This window comes from Coenobita brevimanus, chromosome 39 (genome assembly GCF_032717465.1).
Source record: "Coenobita brevimanus isolate Jiangsu-jjx chromosome 39, ASM3271746v2, whole genome shotgun sequence".
Lineage (NCBI taxonomy): Eukaryota > Metazoa > Arthropoda > Malacostraca > Decapoda > Coenobitidae > Coenobita > Coenobita brevimanus.
This window is the reverse complement of record NC_136992.1, coordinates 25,742,377-25,767,934: the sequence shown is the minus strand read 5'-3', so window position 1 is coordinate 25,767,934 and position 25,558 is coordinate 25,742,377. Positions and strand designations below refer to the sequence as shown.

The following is a 25,558-nucleotide window of genomic DNA, read 5'->3' as shown; positions in this document are numbered from 1 at the left end:
TGATAGTTCACGGGTAGGGGCCATAACAAAGTGGCGAAAGCCAAAACACTGCGGGACACTCAGTAAAAAAGGGCGCAAAAAGAGAGGGAGATGCGGCGGAGTTCCTCTCTCTCAGGCAGCTTGTGGGCAACTGAGGCGGGAACCAACCAGCGCGTCGGAAGACCTCAGGCTACCGTGACGTCATGCTAGCGCCGCAAACTTCTGGCTCAATTTCTACTGCCAAAAACGTGCGATTCTTTTTTGGCCATAAATATTGCGCACCCGGTGGTAGGCGCTCGATACTTTTGACACGCACTGTACGTGTATTTTTTTTCTCAATGATAGAACAGAGGAAGGGAAAACAAATGGATAAATAAAGTAATCGATACACCAGATTATAAGTGTCCTCCATTCATGAACATCTGTAACATTTGGAATTGATATGCTGAAGGTTGAAGTTTTGGGGAAACTACTCAGGGGAAGCTATATGTTCATAAAAAATGAAAAAATAAAAAAATGTGTCAGCTATAAGAACATTGAAAAATTGCATTGTTAGCCTAACTTGCTTAAGTAAGACTTCAAATTGCCACCCCAGTGCATTTTCTCAACTCACCTAACATACTGTATCAGCTCACCACACACAGGTATTATTAATGAGACACAAAATTTTAATAATTTCTAGTTATTCATCTTCCCACAGACTAATTGTTTTGATGGTAAGCGGGTCTCCATATAGGCCATATATGAGGGCACTTTCAAGTTCCTGGGTATTCAGTTTATTCTACAATATTGATCATTATACTAAAGTGTCTCAGCTCACCCCACCCAATACTAGCTCATCTGTCTGTCTTACATAGGATGGTGGACCTAAGCCAGCAGAGGTAGGAGTTCAGACTTAATGGTTGACAAATGTTGTGCATTTTATCATATAGGTAGCTTGTATATAGCTCTGTACAACTTTAGGTGCTTATTGCATAAATTCTAGTGCAGGTATTGTTAGTATATTATTGGACTAAGTTGGAGTTGACTGAAGTCTGTGATGAGTAAACCTCCTTGGCTGTTGACGTAACCCCATATAATCTATAACCCATCAGTATTGGAAATATCAATATCTGAACTGACTTGGATATACCCTTTCAGATACCAGGATTTGCCTGTGCTGTAAACTGATGAATACACATGACTGTCAGCATGGTTTTCTTACACTAGTTTGTATTCAAATAAATATTTAATATTTATGCTGCCATATGCATGCCACAGTTCATGGGTGTGTGGGGGTATAGACAGTCCTCACTTAAAATCTTGGATGTGTGGAGGCAGACTACCACTTATAAGTAAGACATGATTGTCTTTTGATTGATGGGTTAAAAGACAAAACCTCTGACTTCCATGTAGAGTATTGAATTATGTAATCAGATAGTCATGCTTTCTCTTAAGTTATCTGTATGTTGATGCTAGCCATGGTACAGGTGATGTTTTCTAAGGGCTGGGAGCCAAACTAAGTGCAAAAAACCAGCTGATTACTTCCAAACAGTTGCTAGAAACTGTTGAGGGAGAAAAGAAATCAGAAGTGCGTGATAAGATTTGTAATAGTGTGTCTCTGTTGGTGTCAATTTACCTTTGGAGTTCTTTCCTGCCTGACCAACATTGCAAAGGAATAACTTTTAATGAAAGAGCTTTAAAGGAGCACTACCCGTACATTGAGGCATCGGTACATGTCTTTCTATCTATCTATTGCCAGACGCCTTAATCCCATATGGGGTGGCCACAGACAAATCGCCTCCACGTCATCCTCTCCCCTGCCATTTCACTGCCCTGCTCCCAATTCACACACCCCCTCTCTCATATACCTCTCCACTCCATCCCTCCATCTCATCCTTGACCTTCCCCTCCCTTTCTACCCCTCCACCTCACTCACACACACTCTCCTCGCCAGTCTCTCACTCTCCATCCTCTCCACATGGCCAAACCACCTCAGTGCATTTCTCCTAACGCTTCCTATCATATCCACATCCACACCACAACGCTTCTTCACATCCTCATTTGTCAGTCTGTCTCTCCATGTAACTCCACATGCTTCTTTCAGTTAACTCATTTCGACAGCTCTCACTCTTGACTTCTGTCCCTCCAACAACGTCCAAGCTTCACGTCCATACGTTAGAGTTGGTATCACAATATTGTCATGTAATAACTTTTTCACTTCCATGCTCACTTCCATATTTCTTATCACTGCCTTCAAGGAACCAGCAACCTTTCTTCCTTGGTGTACCCTTTCAAGCACTTCACTATCCTAACTTCCATCCTTACTCATCACACTACCCAAGTACTTAAACGTACTCACATTTTCCATTTCCTCTTCGTCCAACCTCACTGTACATTCACTGACTTCACATCTTTTTGAAGACCATTACTTTACTCTTCCCAACATTCACCTTTAGATTCTGCTTCATACACACTCTCCCAAACTCATCCACCAAGCCTTGCAGCTCCCCTTCTTCTTCACTTAACAACACAGTATCATCTGCAAACAACAGTACAGGGAGTTTCCAAACACTGCCCTCTCTCATTAGGGCCACTCCAGCATCCACTGCCCTACCTTGTATCTCTTTTATAACCCCATCCATATACAGATTGAACAACCATGGAGACATGACACAGGCCTGTTTCAACCCAACCTTCAAATAGAAAAATTCACTCAGTTCACTATCCACATGCACTTCAGCCTTAGCACCCTCATACATACTCTTCACAACATTCAACAACTTCCCATCTACTCCATATATTCTTAATACTTTCCACAATCCTTGTCTCTCCACCCTGTCATATGCTTTCTCCAAATCCATGAAGGCTGCATACAACGTTTTTCCCACCTCTAGAAACTATTCCACTAAAGATCTAAGAATGAATATCTGATCTACACAACCTCTTCCTTTCCTAAAGCCTCCCTGTTCTTCTCCAACTAATTCCTCTGTTTTTTCCCTAACTCTGTCAATAAGTATCCTACCGTATACTTTTCCTATTACACTAAGAAGACAAATGCCCCTATGATTACCACACACTTCTTTTTCCCCCTTTCTCTTTGTACAAGGGAATAATTATACCTGACTTCCAGTCCTCTGGGACTCTACCTCCTTCCCAGGCCAACCTGCACATCTTCCACATCCATTCAACTACTATCTCTCCCCCATGCTTCAGCATTTCACCACACACTCCAACTCCTGGGGCTTTCCCCAATTTGACTTTCTTCATTGCTTCTACAACTTCCATCCTACTGATTTCTTTCTGTCTTCTCACATCCCTTCTTCTCCCAGCCATTCCCCAGAAACTTGTACTTGCATTACTTTCATTCTCTTTGTTCAGCAATTCCTTAAAGTGTTCTCTCCATCTGCTCACTTTTTCTTCCTTCTCCACTAGTAATCAACCATTTTTATCTTTCACTCCCCTACTAACTTCATTGCCACCCTGTTTGACCCTCTTTATCTCTTTCCAGAACATTTCCTCACATTCCCTCCACTTTACACTCAAATTCATTACAAATTCCTCGTCCACTCCCTTCTTACTCTCTCTTACTAATCTTTTCACCTCTCTCTTCTTTTCTACATATAACTCTGTCTTCCGTCTCTCAACTTCTTCCACACCCCCATGTCTCATCCATTCATTAAATGCATTCTTCTTTTGTGTCACAGCCTGTCTCACCTCTTCATCCCTCCATGCTGTTCCATGGACCCCCTTTTGTCTTCTTCATCCCACACACCACCTCACATGCTGCACATATTTCTTCTGTGAATATCTTGCACACACCTTCCACATCCCCTGTCTGCTCTAATTCATATTTACCCAATCGTTCCTCCACTTCTGTCTTATATTCCGCCTTTTTCTCATCCTCCTATAACCTTTCCACTCACCTTACATCTTCTCCTTCCTCCTGTCCTTCCCTTCTATTTCTCCATTTTACATGGATTTTGATTCTGACCACCACCAAGTGGTGGTCGGAAAGCCCACTCCCCCAACCTCTGTATGCTTTTGCATCCATTACACATCTTCACATCCTTTCATCCACACACACATAATCAGGCATTGCCTTCCTTTCATTCAGTTCACCATCCAATCTTCTCATTGCTCGCCATGTATACCTGTGGATCATTTTGTGTCTGAAGAGAGTATTGGCTATCACCAACCCCCTCTCAGCACAAATGTCCACTGAAGCACTGCCATTCTTATCTCTCAACAGGCACACCCCACTCATCACTTGCATAACACTTGCATCCAGAAAACATTTCACAAACACCTGGACCTACTCCTTATGCTCCTTCCCCCCATTCATGAACCCCCCCTTTCAATCCTACTCCTACTTCCTTCACACCTCCACAGCCAAACCCACCGACCCTTCCCATACCATCCAGTCCCCCAACTCCTACCATTCCAACCCATCCTAATCCACCTCAACCCTCGCCTCCATCACAACCTCCTCCTACCCCTTCCCCTCCACCCACACCACCTCCCCCCTGTGCTGCAGCAGCCAACACACATCGCACACACAACATAAACATCCTTCAGTTAAACATAGATGGCATAAACACCAAAAAACATGAACTCACACAATTCATCAAACAACAGAACATACACATTGCCATCTTACAAGAAACAAAACTACACAGAGTACAGAAAACACCAACATTTTGCAACTTCACCACCATTCGACAAGACCGGGCCGACGGCGGTGGCGGTGGACTCATCACCCTGATACACAAATCCGTCAACTTTGCAGATACCAGTGCACACACAAAGTCACTTCTCCCCCCACATGACACCACAACAGAAATACACTCAATTAAAATACGCACTGGCTACTACAAATCACACATAACAATCGCTAACACATACATTCCCCCCCAATTGTCCCCCACAGTACCACACAATTACTCTCCACAGATACACCACATCACTAACATACCCAACATCATCCTGGGTGGTGATTTCAACGCTAAGTCATCAGCCTGGCATGTCAACAACCCTGACACAGACAGAGGGCTGGTACTACAATCCCAGACAGATCATCTTTTCATACTAAACAGTCTAGACCAACATACCCATATCCCACACCAAGCCCTCTTCCTCCCATCATCTCCAGACATCACCTTCTGCTCCCCAAACCTCACCCCCACTACATCATGGAGAGTGGTCAAAACCCTAGGTTCTGATCACCTCCCAATCATTATCACTACCAAAACCAGAATCACCCCAGCTGGCCACAAACACACATACACTAATTATAAGAGAGCCAACTGGGAGGCCTTTGTAACTGAATCAGAACATGTTCTCGAAACACTAAACAGTACACCCATCCCTAGAGGCAACAGAAAGAGACACAACCCCAACTTCACACCAGGAATTCAAGGCTTCATCAGACAACGGGACACACTGCAACACTCCCCAACACCCCATACACAAGACACCACACAACAAATACAATAACTCAAGACTCAGATAAACAATAAAATATCAGAACAGCAAACACTAAACTGGAAAAATTACCTCCAAACACTTGACCACAAAACAAACTTCAGCAAACTCTACAGAACACTAAACATCATCACACTTTCCAACAGGAACACCACACAATCACATGCTGCCATCACAACAACAGACACCATACCCTCAAACAAACAACAAGCAAACACTCTCATCAATCACTTTTCACAAGTCAGCCATCTAAACCCCCATCCTGAAGACCGACATATCATCCGACATAAGAGACAGTTTCCCACAGACCCAGACTATGCACCTTTCACATACAACCAGACGAAGCACATCATTAACAACCTCATGTACTCATCTGCCTGTGGAACAGACAACATAAGCAACACTCACCTTAAACACCTAGGACCACAAGGCATACAAGCACTCACCAACATATCAAACTACAGCTACTCATACAACATAATACCCAACATCTGGAAGCATGGCAGTATCATCACTATCCCTAAACCCAACAAGGACCCCACGTTACCCTCCTCACATCACCCCATCACACTCCTCTGCACCCCCTCTAAAGTCACTGAACGACTGGTACTACAACTAGTCACACCTCACATTCTCCTAGCCCAGTCACAACATGGCTTTAGGCCACTACACTCCACAAACACCCTTCTTACAGACCATACACAGAGAGTTTTTGATGGCATGAATTCAGCTAGGCCACCACACAGAACAATCATAATCACACTAGACATTAGCAAAGCTTTTGATGCCATCCCCCGCCACAACCTCACAAACAAAATACTCAATGCAAACATGCACAATAACACAAAAAGATGGCTGGCAAACTACTTAGCAGGCAGATGTGCACACATAACATTTGCCGGTAAGTCTTTTAACATGAGAAACTTCACAAATGGCGTCCCCCAAGGATCTGTTTTGTCCCCTACACTCTTTAACCTATACATGCATGATGTACCCACACCCCACACACCACAGATACACATAGCTTCCTATGCAGATGATATAACACTTACATGTATGCACCAAAATGCAAACACAGCTGCACACATCATTCAACCTTACCTCAACACACTACACAAATAGTTCACCACAAACAGGCTCAAAATAGCCCCAGCCAAATCTACAGTGACGCTTCTCACAAACTGGACAGCAGAACACAGTCACATCCCACACCTTACCATAAACAACACTCTCCTACCACACACACACACACACACACACAAAATCCTTGGTGTAACAGACAATACATCAATGTCATTTAAACAACACATCACAAATATTAAAAATAAAATAACACCAAGACTCAATGCCTTCAGGTCACTTGCCCATACAACTTTCGGACACAACAAAGAAGCCACCACCACAGTATACAAACAATACATACATTCAGTGATGAATTATGGAAACCCTGCCTGGGCTTCTGACCTCACTAAAACACACTACAACACTCTACAGACCATACAGAACAAGGCCCTAAAATTAATCACAGGCTGCACAGCTACTACACCCACAGACCACCTACATCAAGAAACCAAAGTCCTCAAAGTCAAGGATCACCTAGACATGAGAGGCACCCAGTTTCTTGCTGCAGCCTCCACAAACCCACAATATCCACTACAGTACATGGCAGCACATCCACCCACACCAAGGAACATCAAAACAGCACCTAGCACACGATACCATACACAGATACTGTCATCTCCCTCCCTCCTCAGACCAGCTACCAGAACCATATCCACACTCAGATCACTCGCTGCTCCATTCAGTCACTTAAAGACAACACACAGCTGCATGCACGGCCTCCTGACATCCATACTTCTGAATCCTATCTTCCTATTGAGGACAAGGTCCACCTGGCCAGGCTGAGATGTGGGCACCATCCAGCCCTCTTAAGCCACCAAAAGAGGCTGGATGACTCTGTCGCTGATGCCTGTCCAAGATACAACACAACACCCCATACTATTAAGCACATTATGGAAGACTGCATTGCACACAATCACCTATGCCAACAACACAACATACACTCTTTGAGAGCTCTGTGGGAAAGACCAGTCTCGGCCATGGCCTTCCTAAGGGACTCGGGGCTGTTCGGCCAGACTGCCTAGGGAACAACTACTTCTACTACTACTCCATCCACCTTCATGTTCCCTACTTTACCATTCATATCACCAATCAAAAACACGCTCTCATTCCTTTCAGACTTTTCCATGCACACTTCCACATTTGTCCAGAACTCTTCTCTCACTTTGCTTGCTCGATCTTGCGTTGGTGCATACACGCACACAATTGCCCACATTTGTAGTCCAATTTTCAGTTTTACCCACACAATCCTTGAGCCAACTGATCCATACTTCCTTATATTCTCCTTCCATCTGTTACAACAATGCACACTCCATCTTTTGCCCTCTCATTCTCACCTACTTCAGCACATATACCCCATCCATACTCCCATTCTCTCACTTTCACCTCCCCATTTAGTTTCAGTTAATCTGCATACATCCAATTTCGCACCCTCAAGCACCTGCACAATCTCTGTTTCACCTCGTCATTTGCACCCCTTACATTCCATGTCGCCATCCGTATCATGTCCTTTGCTCGTTCCTTAGTTGTCATCTTTTGGTCAGTCCTGGTCCGAGGCTTCTTGTTCATATTTTTAGTTACAGTAGGGCCTCGGAACTAGCAATCTTTAGAGACTGATGAAACCTCGCTAGTCATGACACCGCTAGTTTAGAGGCAAACTTTGTATAGCGTAAAATAAAAATAGACTGGAACATGTAGAAAGGTAGACTCTTTTTCCATTTTTGTCCACTTTTATCAACTAAATAGTCATATTTTTATATGCTTATTATAATTAATTGGAGAAAGCAACAAAAGTCACCATTAAATGCTCAGAATGCAGTTTATTGAAAGAAAAAGTTAGGAGTTGGGAGTAAGCGCCACCACCACCATCGCCAGCTTCCTCTCCATCATCGCCACCTTGCTCTCCACCATCGCCACCTTGCTCTCCACCATCGCCACCCTCCTCTACACCATTGCCACTTTCTCGAGCACCAGCCTTTCTCCGTATTTCCTGTAGTATCTCATCATCACTTTCAAACCCTTCATAGTCGTTAGGTTCAATGGGTCTGACTGGGGCAACATCATCTGGTCCTTCCCCCACCACTATCACAACCACTACCACTAGCATGTGTGAAGTATCTGTCTACCACTTTCAAACTTTCCTTTACCTTGTCCTTGCTTCTTCTTATGTTATTCACATGCAATTCCGGAACATTCAACTGCATCACAATTTCACAGGTTTTCAAGCCATCTTCTTTGAGTTTAATGATTTTCTTCATGTTTTCAACACTACTTTTTTGCTCGCTAGGTGTGGCTCAATCGCTAGACGAGACTCGCTTGCTAGGAAAACGAGTCGAAATGTGCCTTGCAGCTCGCTCGCTAGACAACGATTGCCACGGAGTTGCTACTTTCGAGGTTTTTGTCGCTAGTTATGAAGCTGAAGACAGTTTCTATCCTATCACTAGACTTGAAATCACAAGTCAAAAAAATGTTAGTTGCGGGGCCCTACTGTAGTTGTTTTCCAGGGAGGGACACTAACCCTCCACCAGCCCACTTGTTGTCACGTAGGGAATACGTGTCGGTTGGTTATAAGGTTACCACCCAGCATTGTAAATGATTTCCTGGTTTACAGGAAATCATTTAGCTTGCCATTCGTTGTAGAGCTACTCTAAAAACGGTACCACTACACTAAGTGGGTGAATGATGGATCCCCTCACCTACCACATGTACATGTCTGATCCTATTTTCTGTTATAAACATGTTTTTACAGCACAGTAAATGGTAACAGTAAAAATCACCTGGGGTTATTTGTTTACACTTAATCAGTAGGCAGAATCGGAAGCCTGTAAAGTGCTAACATAAATATTGTTTCCTTAAAAATCTTTATACATCATTCAGCTTCCTGTATTTTACTGTTGTCATCAGTATCCTTATGGTGGTTGAGAGGATTCCTTCACATGGTGGCAGCAATATAACCAGTCACCTCCACTGCTTGATTATAGAAACTCTCCTCAGTTTCCTCCTTTTCCCCAAAAGTGGTGGACAACAGAGGAATACTTTCATCATGTAGTCCACCAGGTTGATATTTAGATGAGACTGGGGCAACAACAACAATATTGTCATCCAGACATTTACTGTACTTTCATTTGACGTTGGTAGACGTAGGATTCAACAAACCATGAAAGAGAACGTACAAAATTGAGTGAACTATTGACAACATGCTCAGTGAAATGAAGGTGGAGGAGGGGTGGGTCTTTTTATTCTCTGACATGTCCTAATTAAGTGGAAGTGGTGTGCTGTGCTTCTCCCCACTTAATTGGGAAAGTGGAATAGGGTAATACAGGTAACTCGCACGGAACACGAGGGTTTCGTTCCTACCGTGCCGTGTTAGATGCAAAATCGCGTATATTTAAACTACTCCGTATTTTGCTCCCTAGATCCCCCAAATGTGTTGTTTTGCTGTTATCTGTCACTAGAAAGCACTTTAAGTGGTTAGAAGGTTTATTTAATGTTATAACTCACAAATACAGTACTCCTGAGCAAAACTTCAACACACAGATACTGTACGTAAACACAAGGAAACATTCCGACGCCGATCATAGGTAATAAATTAGGTTAACTGGTACCAGTGCTTTAACGTACAAGTACATACCAGAACAGTACATATTTAACTTAGAAATGCAGTACTGTGATATCGAATGATTTCAGTACATAATCTGTTAGGAATGGCTGGAAAAAAAAAAAAATGTTATGAATACATTTTCACCTTTCTGATATATGTTTATGGTAGTTTCGAGTTATTTTTTACGTTATCGTTGTGCCCATGCTTGGAAAAGGGAGCGAAAGAGTTGAATTTTCAGTCCTAAATGAGAAAACTGCACGTCCTCCAAGGCTAGACTCTGCCACGGGAGAATAAAGTGGAGGGTCAGTCCGATTAGCAATAAGGAAGTTGTGTCACAACTTCCAGATTCCACACCACGAGAATGGCTAAAAATAGAATCGTAATGCAGTTTCAGAACTAACAATAAGTCTAATTATTACGAATACAGATGCAAAGCAGAAATAAATACGTTTACGGACAGGGAAAACGTATTTCTTCCGTCATAACATGTTCATCTTTCTCAATCATTTTACGTTCATCTTTATCATTTTACCTTGTTATTTTCGCAATATATATTGCTGTCTCGTAAACAGGGTGGTTGTTTGTGTTTTGCAAGGGAGGAAAAAGGTTGTATTTTCTGTCTGGGTCGAGATAATGGGTAACTACAGTAGAACCTCTCTCATTCGGACTATATGGGGGGAAGGGTTGTCCGAATTAGCAGATTGTCCGGATCATCAGGGTAATCTCCAGTTCATACCAAACTCTATCAACATATGGTATGTTTGTTAATTATTAACATATATGGCATATGTCAACCCTACGTAACTGCAAAAGATGAAAGGATACCAGTACTAAAATAACAAAACTAATCATGTACGATAGTTTTGTATTGCATAATTTACAGGTAAGGCCATGACAAGAAACTAGCCTACATTTTAAATTGTAGTAAATGACTAAGGCCCGTGTAGGCAAAAAAATAAATTAATTAATTAACTGTAATATTTGGCATAAAAATAAAAGTTATGTAGGCAAAAAATACATTGTCATCTTTGGCATATTGATAACACCCATATGGGCAAGAAGCTAATGTTTGATGTACAAGTAAAGCACATTCAAGTACAAAAAATAACCTACAGTAATCACTAAACACTGCAGAATATTCTGACCCAATTTTTTTTGTAAGAACTCCTCCTTTTAACACCTTTATTCCTTACAGAAGCTACACTTGCAATAAGGGGCATGGTAAGGAGAATTAACTTTTGAAATACAGCGTAAAAATATAAATGGTTGGTGAACTAGTTGATGGAACGAATGCTAGCGTGTGTTTAAACAGGCGCCCATGTTGCGACCTAGCATGATCCGAGACTAAACGAATGACGATCGCTTTCCGCGCCGATACTGAAAATGACTTTAGAAATACTTTCAACATATTTTTGGAGCTTATTATTTTTAAATTTTGTCTGGATTAACAGAAATCCGGATTAAAGGGGTCCGGACTAAAGAGGTTCTACTGTATGTGTGGTTAGGCATGGCCACGAGCGAAAAAATCGTACATCCACTCATCACGATAGCCGGTGGTGAACTGACAGATGATACATGAGACGGTGAAGTCAAGGTCATGTCCCAGATTTTCGTTCACTTCCCGAAAGTTTTCACAGTTTTCTACAAGTTGCAAACCATTACAGCAAACCTGAGCAAATAGGTAAAGATACCAAGACAAAAATGTATTTTTCTCTTATTATAAGACTTTAACGAACAAACAAAAAAAAGGCAATATTTCGATGCCGATCATGGGTAATCATATAAATCAGGTTAACTGGTTACAAGGCTTTATTTAATGCTTTAATTGCTTACAAGTACATACCAGAACAGTAAATATTTAACTTACAAATACAGTACTGTAGAAAAGCAGTACAGTAAGAGTTTAACGAACAAACAAAAAAGGCAATATTCCGACGCCGATCATGGGAAATCATATAATTCGGGTTATCTGGTTACAAGGCTTTATTTAATTATTTAACTTTATTTAAGTGCATACAAGTACAGTACATACGAGAACAGTAAATATTTAACTTACAAATACTGAACAGCACTGTGGAAAAAACGAACAAATAAAAAAGGCAATATTCTGACGCCTATCAGGTAAACTGGTTATAAGACTTTATTTCTTGCTTTAACGTTATTTAATAGTACTTTAAGTTGCACATAAACTTACCAGAACAGTACAGTACTGTAAATATTTAACTTACAAATACTGTGCTACTGTACTCGGGAATGTCTCACTCACTGAATAATTTCCCGCCTAGATCGTCACGTCACGTAATCAAAACAAACCGCACGCTGCGGTGACATTCGAGGATTTGATCTTTCAAAGGCCTCTCCTGCGTTAATTTGTAGTTTTCATAATGGTTTTTTAATCTTACGTTGTCTTATATGTATCCCAGCCCTTACCGTGTATAATTGCGAGCGCGTTCCGTGAGATCGTGTTCCGTGTGAGTTACCTGTAATACTGATGAATTGTAGTACAGATGCCTGTCGATCTACACGAGTTTAAATTACACATTTTTAAAATAAAATCATCCCCATCATCATCTGGACCTCCTTTCCCACCCTAGGGCAGGGTGAGGAGTAGCAACATCCAGCCAACCCAAATTTGCCCAATCTCTGTTTTCTTTTACAAAACACATTTTTCTTAAAATAACATGATTCAAGACAAAAACGAAATTTGTGCCTTGGGGCATTTTATTTTGCGGCCACCAGAGGTCTCGCACTGTCTTTCCATGCTGGAGGATGAAAAATGCCGCCAAACGTGCATTCACTGTTCTACCAGCCTCATGTCAGCATGACTGTGCAACCTTGCCAGTGTTTTACACCAATATTTCATTACCTAGCTTTTTTTTAGCCTGATTCATCATGGCCTTCTAGCATCCTCCTGCCCCTGGAGCTAATGGAAGTATGGTGAAGAGTTGTTGTGATGTGAACTGCCTGTGCCTCTCCATGCTATCTGTACAGTATGTGTACATAATTCATGTGTAATTAAAGGTACTGACAATGGATTTATAGTATATTGTATTTTATTTACCTTCTGATATGTTCATGTGAAGCTACAGAATACGGTGAAAGCTTTTTTTTTTTTTTTTGGCATATCAGATAGAGCCAGGATTCCAGGGGCTTGAATGATGAGTGGCCCATTGGACTGGGCAAACCTGGGCTGTCTGGATGTTGTTACTCCTCACCCTGCCCTAGGGTGGGAAAGCAGGTCCGTATGATGATGATGATGATATACAGGTAACTCGCACGGAACACGATCTCACGGAACGCGCCCGCAATTATACACGGTAAGGGCTGGGATACATATAAGACAACTTAAGATTAAAAAACCATCATGAAAACTACAAATTAACGCAGGAGAGGCCTTTGAAAGATCAAATCCTCGAACGTCACCGCTCGCAATTATACACGGTAAGGGCTGGGATACATATAAGACAACGTAAGATTAAAAAACCATCATGAAAACTACAAATTAACGCAGGAGAGGCCTTTGAAAGATCAAATCCTCGAACGTCAGCGCAGCGCACGGTTTGTTTTGATTATGTGACGATCTAGGCGGGAAATTATTCAGTGAGTGAGACATTCCCGAGTACAGTAGCACAGTATTTGTAAGTTAAATATTTAGAGTACTTTTCTGTTCTGGTAAGTTTATGTGCAACTTAAAGTACTATTAAATAACGTTAAAGGAAGAAATAAAGTCTTATAACCAGTTTACCTGATAGGCGTCAGAATATTGCCTTTTTTATTTGTTCGTTTTTTCCACAGTACTGTACAGTATTTGTAAGTTAAATATTTACTGTTCTCGTATGTACTGTACTTGTAAGCACTTAAATAAAGTTAAATCATTAAATAAAGCCTTGTAACCAGATAACCCGAATTATATGATTTCCCATGATCGGCGTCGGAATATTGCCTTTTTTGTTTGTTCGTTAAACTCTTACTGTACTGCTTTTCTACAGTACTGTATTTGTAAGTTAAATATTTACTGTTCTGGTATGTACTTTTAAGCAATTAAAGCATTGAATAAAGCCTTGTAACCAGTTAACCTGATTTATATGATTACCCATGATCGGCGTCGGAATATTGCCTTTTTAGTTTGTTCGTTAAAGACTTATAATAAGAGAAAAATACATTTTTGTCTTGGTATCTTTACCTATTTGCTCAGGTTTGCTGTAATGGTTTGGATCATTTGATGCAATGCAAATTGTAGAAAACTGTGAAAACTTTCGGGAAGTGAACGAAAATCTGGGACACGAGACTGACCTTGACTTCACCCTCTCGTGTGTCATCTGTCAGTTCACCACCTGATATCGTGATGAGTGGATGTACGATTTTTTCGCTCGTGGCCATGCCTAACCACACATAGTTACACCCATTATCTCGACCCAGACAGAAAATACAATCTTTTTCCTCCCTTGCAAAACACAAACAACCACCCTGTTTACGAGACAGCAATATATATTGCGAAAATAACAAGGTAAAATGATAGAGAAAGATGAACATCTTATGACGGAAGAAGTACGTTTTCCCCGTCTGTAAACGTATTTATTTCTGCTTTGTATCTGTATTCGTAATAATTAGACTTATTGTTAGTTCTGAAACTGCATTACGATTCTATTTTTAGCCATACTCGTGGTGTGGGAGCTGGAAGTTGTGACACAACTTCCTTATTGCTAATCGGACTGACCCTCCACTTTATTCTCCCGTGGCAGAGTCTAGCCTTGGAGGACGTGCAGTTTTCTCATTTAGGACTGAAAATTCAACTCTTTCGCTCCCTTTTCCAAGCATGGGCACAACGATAACGTAAAAAATAACTCGAAACTACCATAAACATATATCAAAAAGGTGAAAATGTATTCATAACATTTTTTTTTTTCCAGCCATTCCTAACAGATTATGTACTGAAATCATTCGATATCACAGTACAGTAATCCCTCTAATATCCGGACGCCCAATAACCGAACATCCCCACTAACCGAACCTTATCGTCCTGGGATCAAACATTCCCAAAATGGTCCGAAAATCCAAAAAAAATGGAAAAAAAATCGATTTTTTGCCGTCCGTAATTTGAACTTGCCGCGCGCGCTGCGTGAGAGCATTGTTTTGGTTCGTCATTCCTCCGACGTCCGATAGAGAGCCGCTGCATCCTCCCCACTTCCCGCCTGTCTCTCACCGCGACAAGACCTACGCTCTTCGCCATGGCTTGGGAAAAGTTAATGTGCAACACTTAAATTTAATGGAACATTATTTGGACTAAAGTGAACACTGTGAAAAGAACGGACTTCTGTGTGTTAGTGACTAAGTTCAGTGCAAGACTTCAGGAAGAGTGTAGTGCAAGTGCTTCAGGAAATCGTTCTTACTGTCAGAGTCCGAGAGGAGGCGGTTATTCATCGAGGTGGCCAGGGACTTGCTGTAAGTAGCCAAAATGTTTCATGTTGTACTATTTTCCATACTATATTTACCAGAATGTTTCATATTGTATTTTTTCCCATACTATACTTACCAGAAAGTGTCATACTGTACTTCTTTCCATACTAAACTTACCTCATGCATGTGCAGTAGGAATGTGTTTTTCAGAGTTCGGTTAGGTTCGGTTAGGTTAGGTTCGGTTAGAGTCCATAAGTACCAGAATGTTTATTAATGTATGAACATACTTCTAAACCCACATTTTATGTGTGTATTGCATTTATTTCAGTCATTTATGTGCCTTATTGGTGTGCTTTGGGTGTTAAATAGGTGCTATGCATGTCCGGAGGGAGTTGTATAGGTGTTTCTCTGTGTTAGGGTCCGTAAGTACAAGTCCATAAGCTGGGGCCCAATATCCGGACAAAACCAATATCCGAACCTACTGATGGCTCTATTGATCCGGATATTGGAGTGATTACTGTACTGCATTTCTAAGTTAAATATGTACTGTTCTGGTATGTACTTGTAAGTTAAAGCACTGGTACCAGTTAACCTGATTTATATGATTACCTATGATCGGCGTCGGAATGTTTCCTTGTGCTTACGTACAGTACAGTATTTGTGTGTTGAAGTTTTGCTCAGGAGTACTGTATTTGTGAGTTATAACATTAAATAAACCTTCTAACCACTTAAAGTGCTTTCTAGTGATTACCAGTGACAGATAACAGCAAAACAACACATTCGGGGGGTCTAGGGAGCAAAATATGGAGTACAGTAATCCCTCTAATATCCGAACGTCCAATATCCGAACATCCCCACTAACCGGACATAATCCTCCTGGGATCCAATATTCCCAAAATGGGCCAAAAACCACAAAAAATTCGAAAAAAATCTGACTTTTTTCCCTCCCATAATTTGAAATTCCCGCCTGGCGCCAAATAGCTGTTACACCATGGTCCCTTCACCCCTTCCTTCCTCCCCCTCCCCCCTCCCCTGTCAGGTTGCCATTTGGTATTTTTCATTACCAAGTGTGGGCCAATTTGATAATGAAAAATTTGTTTGGTAATGAATTAGAATAATGCATTACCAAATGGATTTTTCACATGTATGAGGATACACAGGATGGAGATGGTGGATTGTTTGCTCTCTCTGAGTAATCTGCTACCCTACATAGTGTGAAAATAATCAACATGGTGTTAGTTATAAGGAGAGTGATTACATGTATTTCCACTTGTATATATAATTAGTGAAGAATATATGCTAGCTTTACGAATTTGGTAATGAAAAGTTATATTTGACAATGAAAGTTGAGGAGATTGGTAATGTGGCTGTTGCGATCTGGCAACTCTGTTACCCCACCAACATCAACAGTCACAGCTTAACTCCGATGGAGAGCAGATACTCATAACAGTGCAAGCCACAGGTGCTTGTTTTTTGTGAATAAACAGTGAATAAACTGCAATACCTTGCCACTAGAACACACGGGAATTTACAGTGTTGTGCAGTGTTAAGAAATCAGAATTTAGAGTGCAGAGGATTAACTGTGGACTGCAAACTGGCGGTTCAAACCAGTCCAAGAGCAAGGGACTTGTAAGTACCCAGAATGTTTAATATTGTATAAACTCACCTCTAATACCTCATTTTATGGTTCTTTTGCATTTATTTCAGTCTTTTATGTCCCTTATTGGTGTGATTTGGGTCTTAAATAGGTGCAATGCATGTCCAGAGGGAGTTGTATAGGTGTTTTTCAGAGTTAGGGTCCATAAGTACAAGTCCATAAGCTGGGGCCCAATATCCGGACAGGACCACTATCCGGACCTGCCTATGGCTCTATTGATCCGGATATTGGAGGGGTTACGTAGTTTAAATATACGCGATTTCGCACCTAACACGGCACGGTAGGAACGAAACCCACGTGTTCCGTGCGAGTTACCTGTACTACATAAGAAAGTTCGCAGAACCTAACTCCTTCACTTAACCTGTATTGCTATGGGAAAATTATGTTTATATTACACTAAATTTACATTACATGACTTCTCTTGAAAAACAGTACTGGTGTAAATCGAGAGGTACCTGAACATAGTGTTCTATTTGTTGTTCTATCTATCTATCGCCAGACGCCTTAATCCCTTATACGGGGTGGTCATAAACAAATCGCCTTTATGTCACCCTGTCCCCCACCATTTCACTGCCACGCTCCCAATTCACACCCCCCACTCTCATATACCTCTCCACTCCATCCCTTCATCTCATCCTTGGCCTTCCCCTCCCTCTCTCCCCCTCCACCTCACTCACATACACTCTCCATCCTCTCCACATGGCCAAACCACCTCTCCTAATGCTTCCTATCACATCCACATTCACACCACAACACTCCTTTATATCCTCATTTGTTAGTCTGTCCCTCCATGTGGCTCCACAGGTTCCTCTCAAATAACTCATTTCTACAGCTCTCACTCTTGACTTGTGTCCCTCCAGCAACGTCCAAGCTTCACTTCCATACGTCAGAGTTGGTATCATAATACTGTCATGTAATAACTTTTTCACTTCCATGCTTACTTCCCTATTTCTTATCACTGCCTTCAAGGAACCAGCTACCTTTCTTCCTTGGTGTACCCTTTCAAGCACTTCACCCTCCAAACATCCATCCTTACTCATCACACTGCCCAAGTATTTAACCGTACTCACATTTTCCATTTTCTCCTCATCCAACCTCACTGTACATTCACTGACTTCACCTTTCTCAAAGACCATCACTTTACTCTTCCCTACATTCACCTTTAAATTCCGTTTCTTACACACTCTCCCAAACTCATTCACCAAGCCTTGCAGCTCCCCTTCATCTTCACTCAACAACACAGTATCATCTGCAAACAACAGTACAGGGAGTTTCCAAACACTGCCTTCTCTCATTAGGGCCACTCCAACATCCACTGCCCTACCTTGTATCTCTTTTATAACCCCATCCATATACAAATTGAACAACCATGGAGACATGACACATCCCTGTTTCAGCCTAACCTTCAAAAAGAAAAATTCACTCAGTTCACTATCCACACGCACTGCAGCCTTCGCACCCTCATACATACTCTTCACATTATTCAACAACTTCCCATCTACTCCATATGAGGCATCTAGAATCACAACATCGTAAGCACCACTTTTTTAAAAAACGAGAAAATGCCACCTGAAGTTTCCGATGTGTCACAACATAATAATTAAAGGTATTGAAGTGGTTATTGTTTCTTTAAAGAGATATATCCCTTAGATGTTTTTACAGTCAGTTTCATTACATTCTGCACCTGTGCACCTGCACAAGTGCAACAGAAATATGTATAAGTTCACTGCAATGTGTTCAAAGGCATCAACATATTACTGTAATATCACTGAAAAATGTTCATAACACACTGAGCCAGTACACTGTTGAAGGAAAACAATGGAGAAGAGGTTACTTATGTGGGGCCCTGTATATTCCTTGACAATATTATTATTATTATTTTAATAATGTATTTTTCTAGTGTTTATGCAAAATAACATACTGAGAAAAAATTAACATTATTTTATTAACATACTAGTTTTATTGTATTTATTTATTTTATTTTATTATTATTATTATTTTTTTTTCAGTCACAATAATGCTAATATGACTGGAAAATAATAGTAACCCCTTTTCCATGAACACTGATTTTAATACTTACCATTTTAAACTTCTTCCCTCTGCTCAAGGCTAGCAACACAGTCATCTTTTCCATCCAGCTTGAAACTTGCCATTTTGGCCTTGAACAGATCACACATGCTGCATATGTCGACCATTACAGGTGAAAATCCCACGTTAAATTCTGTTTTAAACACGTGAGTGTAAAAACTGGCGGTGGCTTTTGGAACATCAGGGAACTTTGTCATCATAATACAGTATCAAGGTACAACCTGTACAGAGCCTGCTTGTTGAGCTTTGTGGAAAGGTGCTTCTGGTGAGGGGATTTCGCTCGTGAATAATGTCCAGTGTTACGACCAACATACTCCTTCCCTGTGTCACACAAATGCTTAGTTTTGTGTACTTTCCACTCACTCACATTATGCTTTCTTTTTCTAACAATGGAGGGGCCAGACTCCTCTATTTCTTTCTCTTCATCACTAGAAGACTCTTCTGCATGCTCAGTATCACTCATGGTGCTTTATAAGCATTACAACACTTGCAAAATATACAAAAAATCAGGCATAAATGCAGCATGTGTTGCAAAAAGGTTGCCTCCATTAAACCTGCGTAAACACTTAGCAACGCTACCCATGCTTCGTATAAGCTGCTCCCTGATTGGCTGACAGCAGGCAGTATTCCCACTTTCACACAGTAAATGCGGTCCAGAAGGTATGAGCGCCCGACTCCTATTGGCTGAACCACCATTGGCTGGCTGTGGGGATGTGTCAGACTTGTGTTATTGTGATTGGCTGGAAGGTTTCCCATGTGCCCTTTGTTTTCGTGCTTCTAGCGCTCCATCCAGGGAGAGTCTGACAGCAACAAGAACCAGGGTTCTATACACTTTGTATAAGAAAAACGACCCTATTGCTGGGATCACATAATCGTAAATCCATCATGACAAGACAAAGCAGGGTTTGGAGAGTTGCCTAGTAACACTAACTCCATTTCACCCACAGCGGCGCTTACAATGTTGTGATTCTAGATGACTCATATTTTCTTAATACTTTCCATAATCCTTGTCTATCCACCTTGTCATATGCTTTCTCCAAATCCATGAAGGCCTCATACAACTTCCTTCCCTTCTCTAGACATTTTTCCACTAAACATCTAAGAATGAATATCTGAACCACGCAACCTCTTCCCTTCCTAAAACCTCCCTGTTCTTCTCCAACTAATTGCTCTGTTATTTCCCAAACTCTGTCAATAAGTATCCTACCGTATACTTTTCCTATTACACTAAGAAGACAAATGCCTCTATGATTACCACACACTTCTTTTTCCCCTTTCCCTTTGTACAAGGGAATAATTATACCTTACATCCAATCATCTGGGACTTTACCTTCCTCCCAGGCCAATCTGCACATCTTCCACATCCATTCAACTACTATCTCTCCCCCATGCTTCAGCTTTTCACCACACACTCCATCAAAGTCTGGGTCTTTCCCCAATTTGACTTTCTGCATTGCTTCCACAACTTCCATCCTACTGATTCCTTCCTGTCTTCTCACCTCCCTCCTTCTCCCAGCCATTCCCCAGCCACTTACACTCGTATTACTTTCATTCTCTATGTTCAACAATTTCTTAAAGTGTTCTCTCCATCTGCTCACTTTTTCTCCCTTCTCAACTAGTAATCTATTATTTTTATCTTTCACTCCCCTACTAACTTCATTGCCACCCTGTCTGAGTCTCTTTACCTCTTTCCAGAACATTTTCTATTCCCTCCACCTTACACTAAAATTCCTTCCAAATTCCTCATCCACTCTCTTCTTACTCTCTCTTACGAATCTGTTCACTTTTCTCTTCCTTTTTGTTGTTACATTGTTTTAACATAAGCATTCACCCAGTTAAGTAAGTGTTGTTCTTTTGTCTTTTGCACTCTTTCCAGATAGAAAATACGAGACTGTAATCTTGCCCGTGTATGGCATGCCAGTACCGTTTCACATCTCCATGATCAAGAATATCTCCCAGAGTGTGGAAGGCGACTACACATACTTGAGAGTAAACTTCTTTCATCCCGGCTCAAATATTGGCAAGAGTGATGGTACATTCCCTAATCCAGATGCTGTCTTCTTGAAAGAAATGTAAGTAAGCCTGGTACTTCATTGTATGAGAGAGAACTGCGATGTGTACCCATCAACGTTTACTTATATCAACACGTTACACCATCCCTAAACGCAAAGACATCTAAGACAAAATTCCATACACAACACAAAGTGCCTTGAGCACATCCCTAATCACAGCACAGACATATTCACAGGTATGTATCCACCACAGCCATCATCCTCCATAAGCCCTCACCTGTTATGCATTTTACGTGAACTGCCCATTCCGAAGAGAACTAATCAGATGAGAATGTTCTCATCACATTCTTTACATGATTAATAATATAATATACAACTTAGTTTGCATTTCCCTCACATTGTTGCAGTCTTTTACACCACAGTGTACTCGCCTCATGCACTTCACTTTCACAACCCAGACAAACCTTCAATAGATGTCAAAACACCTTGCTGAAATGGCAGAATTCCTGCTGTCTGTCGGGGTCATACCACCACACTTTCAAACATCGATATATGTTTCTGTTGCCTGTATGTAAAGCATATGAACATAAGTGTTGGTGAGTGAAAGCTGTTTCAGTTAACTTGTGCCAGAGCACATGGTCATATGTTTTATATATAAATGAAATCTCTCGAGGGAAAAGGTGACTGTGGATGTTTCGCTTCATTTCATTTCTTTCGTTTTTGAAGGCTCCAACATGCTTGCATGCGTCAGCCTTGGTCACCTAATGGCGGCTTTCCATGCTGCTCGATCTCTGCAGCTTCCCTATTTAGTCTCTTATTCCGGAGGTCACATGCAATGACCTTGTCCCAGGTATTTTTCAGTCAACCTCTTGCTGCCCCACCCCTAACATTAACACTTCTCACTTTCTGCACCCAATTATCATCCCCCATTGTTTCCACTTGCCTATGCCATCTAAATCCACCCCTCTTCACAGCAACAGTACAGCCCAGTCCCATCCAACCCCTCAACTCTTCGATCATAAACCTAGCCCCAGTGGGGGAGGGGGGGGCTCTCACTCAGGGACATACTGCACAGCCACCTAATCATTGCCATTTCTGTATGTATGAGCCTGTGAAAATCCTCTTCCCATACTGCTCAGGTCTCGCTACCATACAGCAATACACACCTAACACATGCTGCATACAGAGATCTTTTAGCATGGAGGGAGAGGCCTCTCCATGTCAGGAGAGGCAACAGCTCCCTGAACTTCTTCCAACAACTCCTCACTCGAGCCACAGAGGTAGCTCCAGCCCTACCTCCAGCACATAACATGTCTCTCAAATAACAAAACTTTTCCACACGTTCAAGAGACTGACCAGCAAGTTCAAGCTTTTCATGCATGGCAATCACCACATTCTCTCCCTGACACACCGCACATAAGAAATATGTGTTATCTCGCAATTTACCTCTAGTACGACTACATATCGCATGTTTCCACTTATCACAAACACTGCACAAGATGGAATTGTTTTCCATGCCCTTGAGGCAGATCGCACATGTCCACTATCCCTCTTCTTTGACTACCGTCCCTAGCCCTACATACCGTCACTTTTGTTTTATCTGCTTTTATTCTTAAGACCTTGTTCCCCATACTATCTCTCCATTTCCTAAATCTTTCCTCTACCTCCCCTTCGTTTGCTGCATTCAACACCAAAACATCAGCATACAACATCTGCCATGGGAGCCCATTTTTGAAGTCACCTGAGAGGGCTTCAGGTACCATGATAAACAACAAGGGGCTCAAGACTGACCCCTGGTGCACACCAACATTCACAGAAACCTCCTCACTGAAAACTCCATTTGCCCTTACCTTTACATCCCTGAAGAAATTTTTCATAATTAAACCCTACACGTATGGGGGTCTTCCTAAGCTGAGTAACATGGTATGTTGGTGGCATGCTTAAAGTGTAAAATAAATACATTATTGGAGGGAACATTAGTGACTGCTGCTAACCCCATCATTTTGAGCAGCCTCCCCAAAGGTGAGTAATCTTGTGTGTCAGTATGTACAAGTGTTTAATGCTGAAGGTGTCATCGTACTGCATAGCTTAAGCATGTTAAGCAATATGAATAGATTTCCACAAATTGATTTTGTTACTGAGTGGACTGAGAAAGTGGGTTTATAAAGGTTTGAGCACTTGTAAATTGTCGTATGATATCATTTGTAAAGGCTGCAACTTGCTTGGATGTGTCAGTCATGGTCTTCTAATGGCAGCTGTACATGCTGCTCAACCTCGGGTAGTTTCCCTATTCAAGCAGTTGTCCATGAGGTCTCACTCGATAACCTTGTTCCAGGGCTTTTTTTTTTAAATCTGACGTGACAAATTGTAACCTACCTTAACCCCTAAAGATGGGTGTCCGCATGTGCTGTCCAAGGGTACTAGAGCCAAAAATATGGATGGGTGTTCGCATATGTGGTCACACCCTCCCCCCCCCCCAACTGCCTCTCCATGCACTATCCCCCAACTGCTCCCCCCCCCCACACACACACATGCACCCACCACCCCCCTTCCCTCCACCTCCACCTCCAATCCCCCCTTGTCCCCCACCCCCTACCCCCCACCCTTGCCATCCCCCAAACCCAAACCCCCCCACCCCCCATGTACCACCCCACCACCCACAAACCTTCTCACCATATCACACCCGCCGATTATGCCCGTCCTGAGCGTGTGTCAAAACGTTCTGAGGCCTGTCTTTTAGGGGTTAATAGAGGACATTACTCTGACTGCAGTGGACCTCGGTAGAAACCAGTAAAAATTGAACTTCCTCCACTTTTTTTTTTTTCCTCAATATGGGTAAAGTACAGTAGATATTCTGTCCACCTAGCTATTGCCAGATGCTTTAATCCCATAATGGGTGGCCACAAACAAATCACCTCCATGTTGCCCTGTCCCCCACCATTTCAATGCCCTGCTTTCAGCTCACACCCACCTCTTTCATATACCTCTTTGCTCCATCCCTCCATCTCTTCCTTGGCCTCCCCTTCCCTCTCTCCCCGTCCATCTCACACACACTCTCCTTGTCAGTCTCTTGCTCTCCATCCTCTGTATATGGCCAATCCACCTCAGTGTATTTCTCCTAACGCTTTCTGTCACATCCACTTCCACACCACACTGCTCCGTCACGTCCTCATTTGTCAGTCTATCTCCATGTGACTCTACATGTTTCTCATAAATAGCTCATTTCCACTACTTTGACTCTTGACTTGTGTCCCTCCAACAAGGTCCGACCTCCATACATTAGAGTTGGTATCACCATACTGTCATGCAGCAATTTTTTCCATGCTCACTTCGCTGTATCTTATCACTGCTTTCAAAGAACCAGCAACTTTTCTTCTTTGTTGTACCCCTTCAAGCACTCCACCCTCTAAACTTCCATCCTTACTCATCACACTACTCAAGTACGTAAACATACATTTTCCATTTCCTCATTTGCCCAACCTCACTGTACATTTACAGACTTCATTTCTTTTGAAGACCATAACTTTACTCTTTCCTTCATTCTCCTTTAGTTTCCGTTTCTTACACACACTCCAAACTCATTCACCAAACCATGCAGCTCCCCTTTGTCTTCACTTTGCAGTATCATCTGCAAACGACAGTACATGGAGTTTCCAAACACTGCCCTCTCTCATCAGGGCCACTCCAGCATCCATTGCCCTACCTTGTATTTCTTTTATAACCCCATCCATATAGAGATTAAACAGCTATGAAAACATGACAGATCCCTGTTTCAGTCCAACCTTCACATAGAAAAATTCACACACCCCGCTGTCCACACACACTGCAGCCTTAGCACCCTCATACATACTCTTACAGCATTGAACAACTTCACATTTACTCCATATATTCTTAATAATTTCCACATTCCTTGTGTGTGCACGCTGTCATATGCTTTCTCCAAATCCATGAAGGCTGCATACAACTTCTTTCCCTTCTCTAGAAACTTTTCCACTAAAGACCTAAGAATGAATATGTGATCTACACAATCTCATCTCCTCCTAAAACCTCCCTGTTCTCCAACTAATTCCTATGTTATTTCCCTAACTCTGTCAATGAGTATCCTACCATATACTTTTCCTGTTTCCCCATTTCCTTTGTACAGGGGAATAATTTTACCTGACTTCCAATCCTCCAGGACTCTACCTTCCTCCCACGCCAGTCTTCACGTCTTCCACATCAATTATACTTCTGTCCCCCATG

General features: G+C 41.8%; 1 protein-coding gene across 1 annotated transcript in view; it reads left to right on the top strand.

Annotated features, from left to right (window-relative positions):
- Nucleotides 1-25,558, top strand: part of dre4 (SPT16 homolog, facilitates chromatin remodeling subunit dre4) — a 249,825-nt gene that overhangs the window by 153,893 nt on the left and 70,374 nt on the right. The window contains exon 13 of the mRNA XM_080270162.1: nucleotides 21,181-21,376. Coding sequence (XP_080126288.1) covers nucleotides 21,181-21,376 — 196 coding nt within the window. The remainder of the gene's footprint in view (nucleotides 1-21,180; nucleotides 21,377-25,558) is intronic.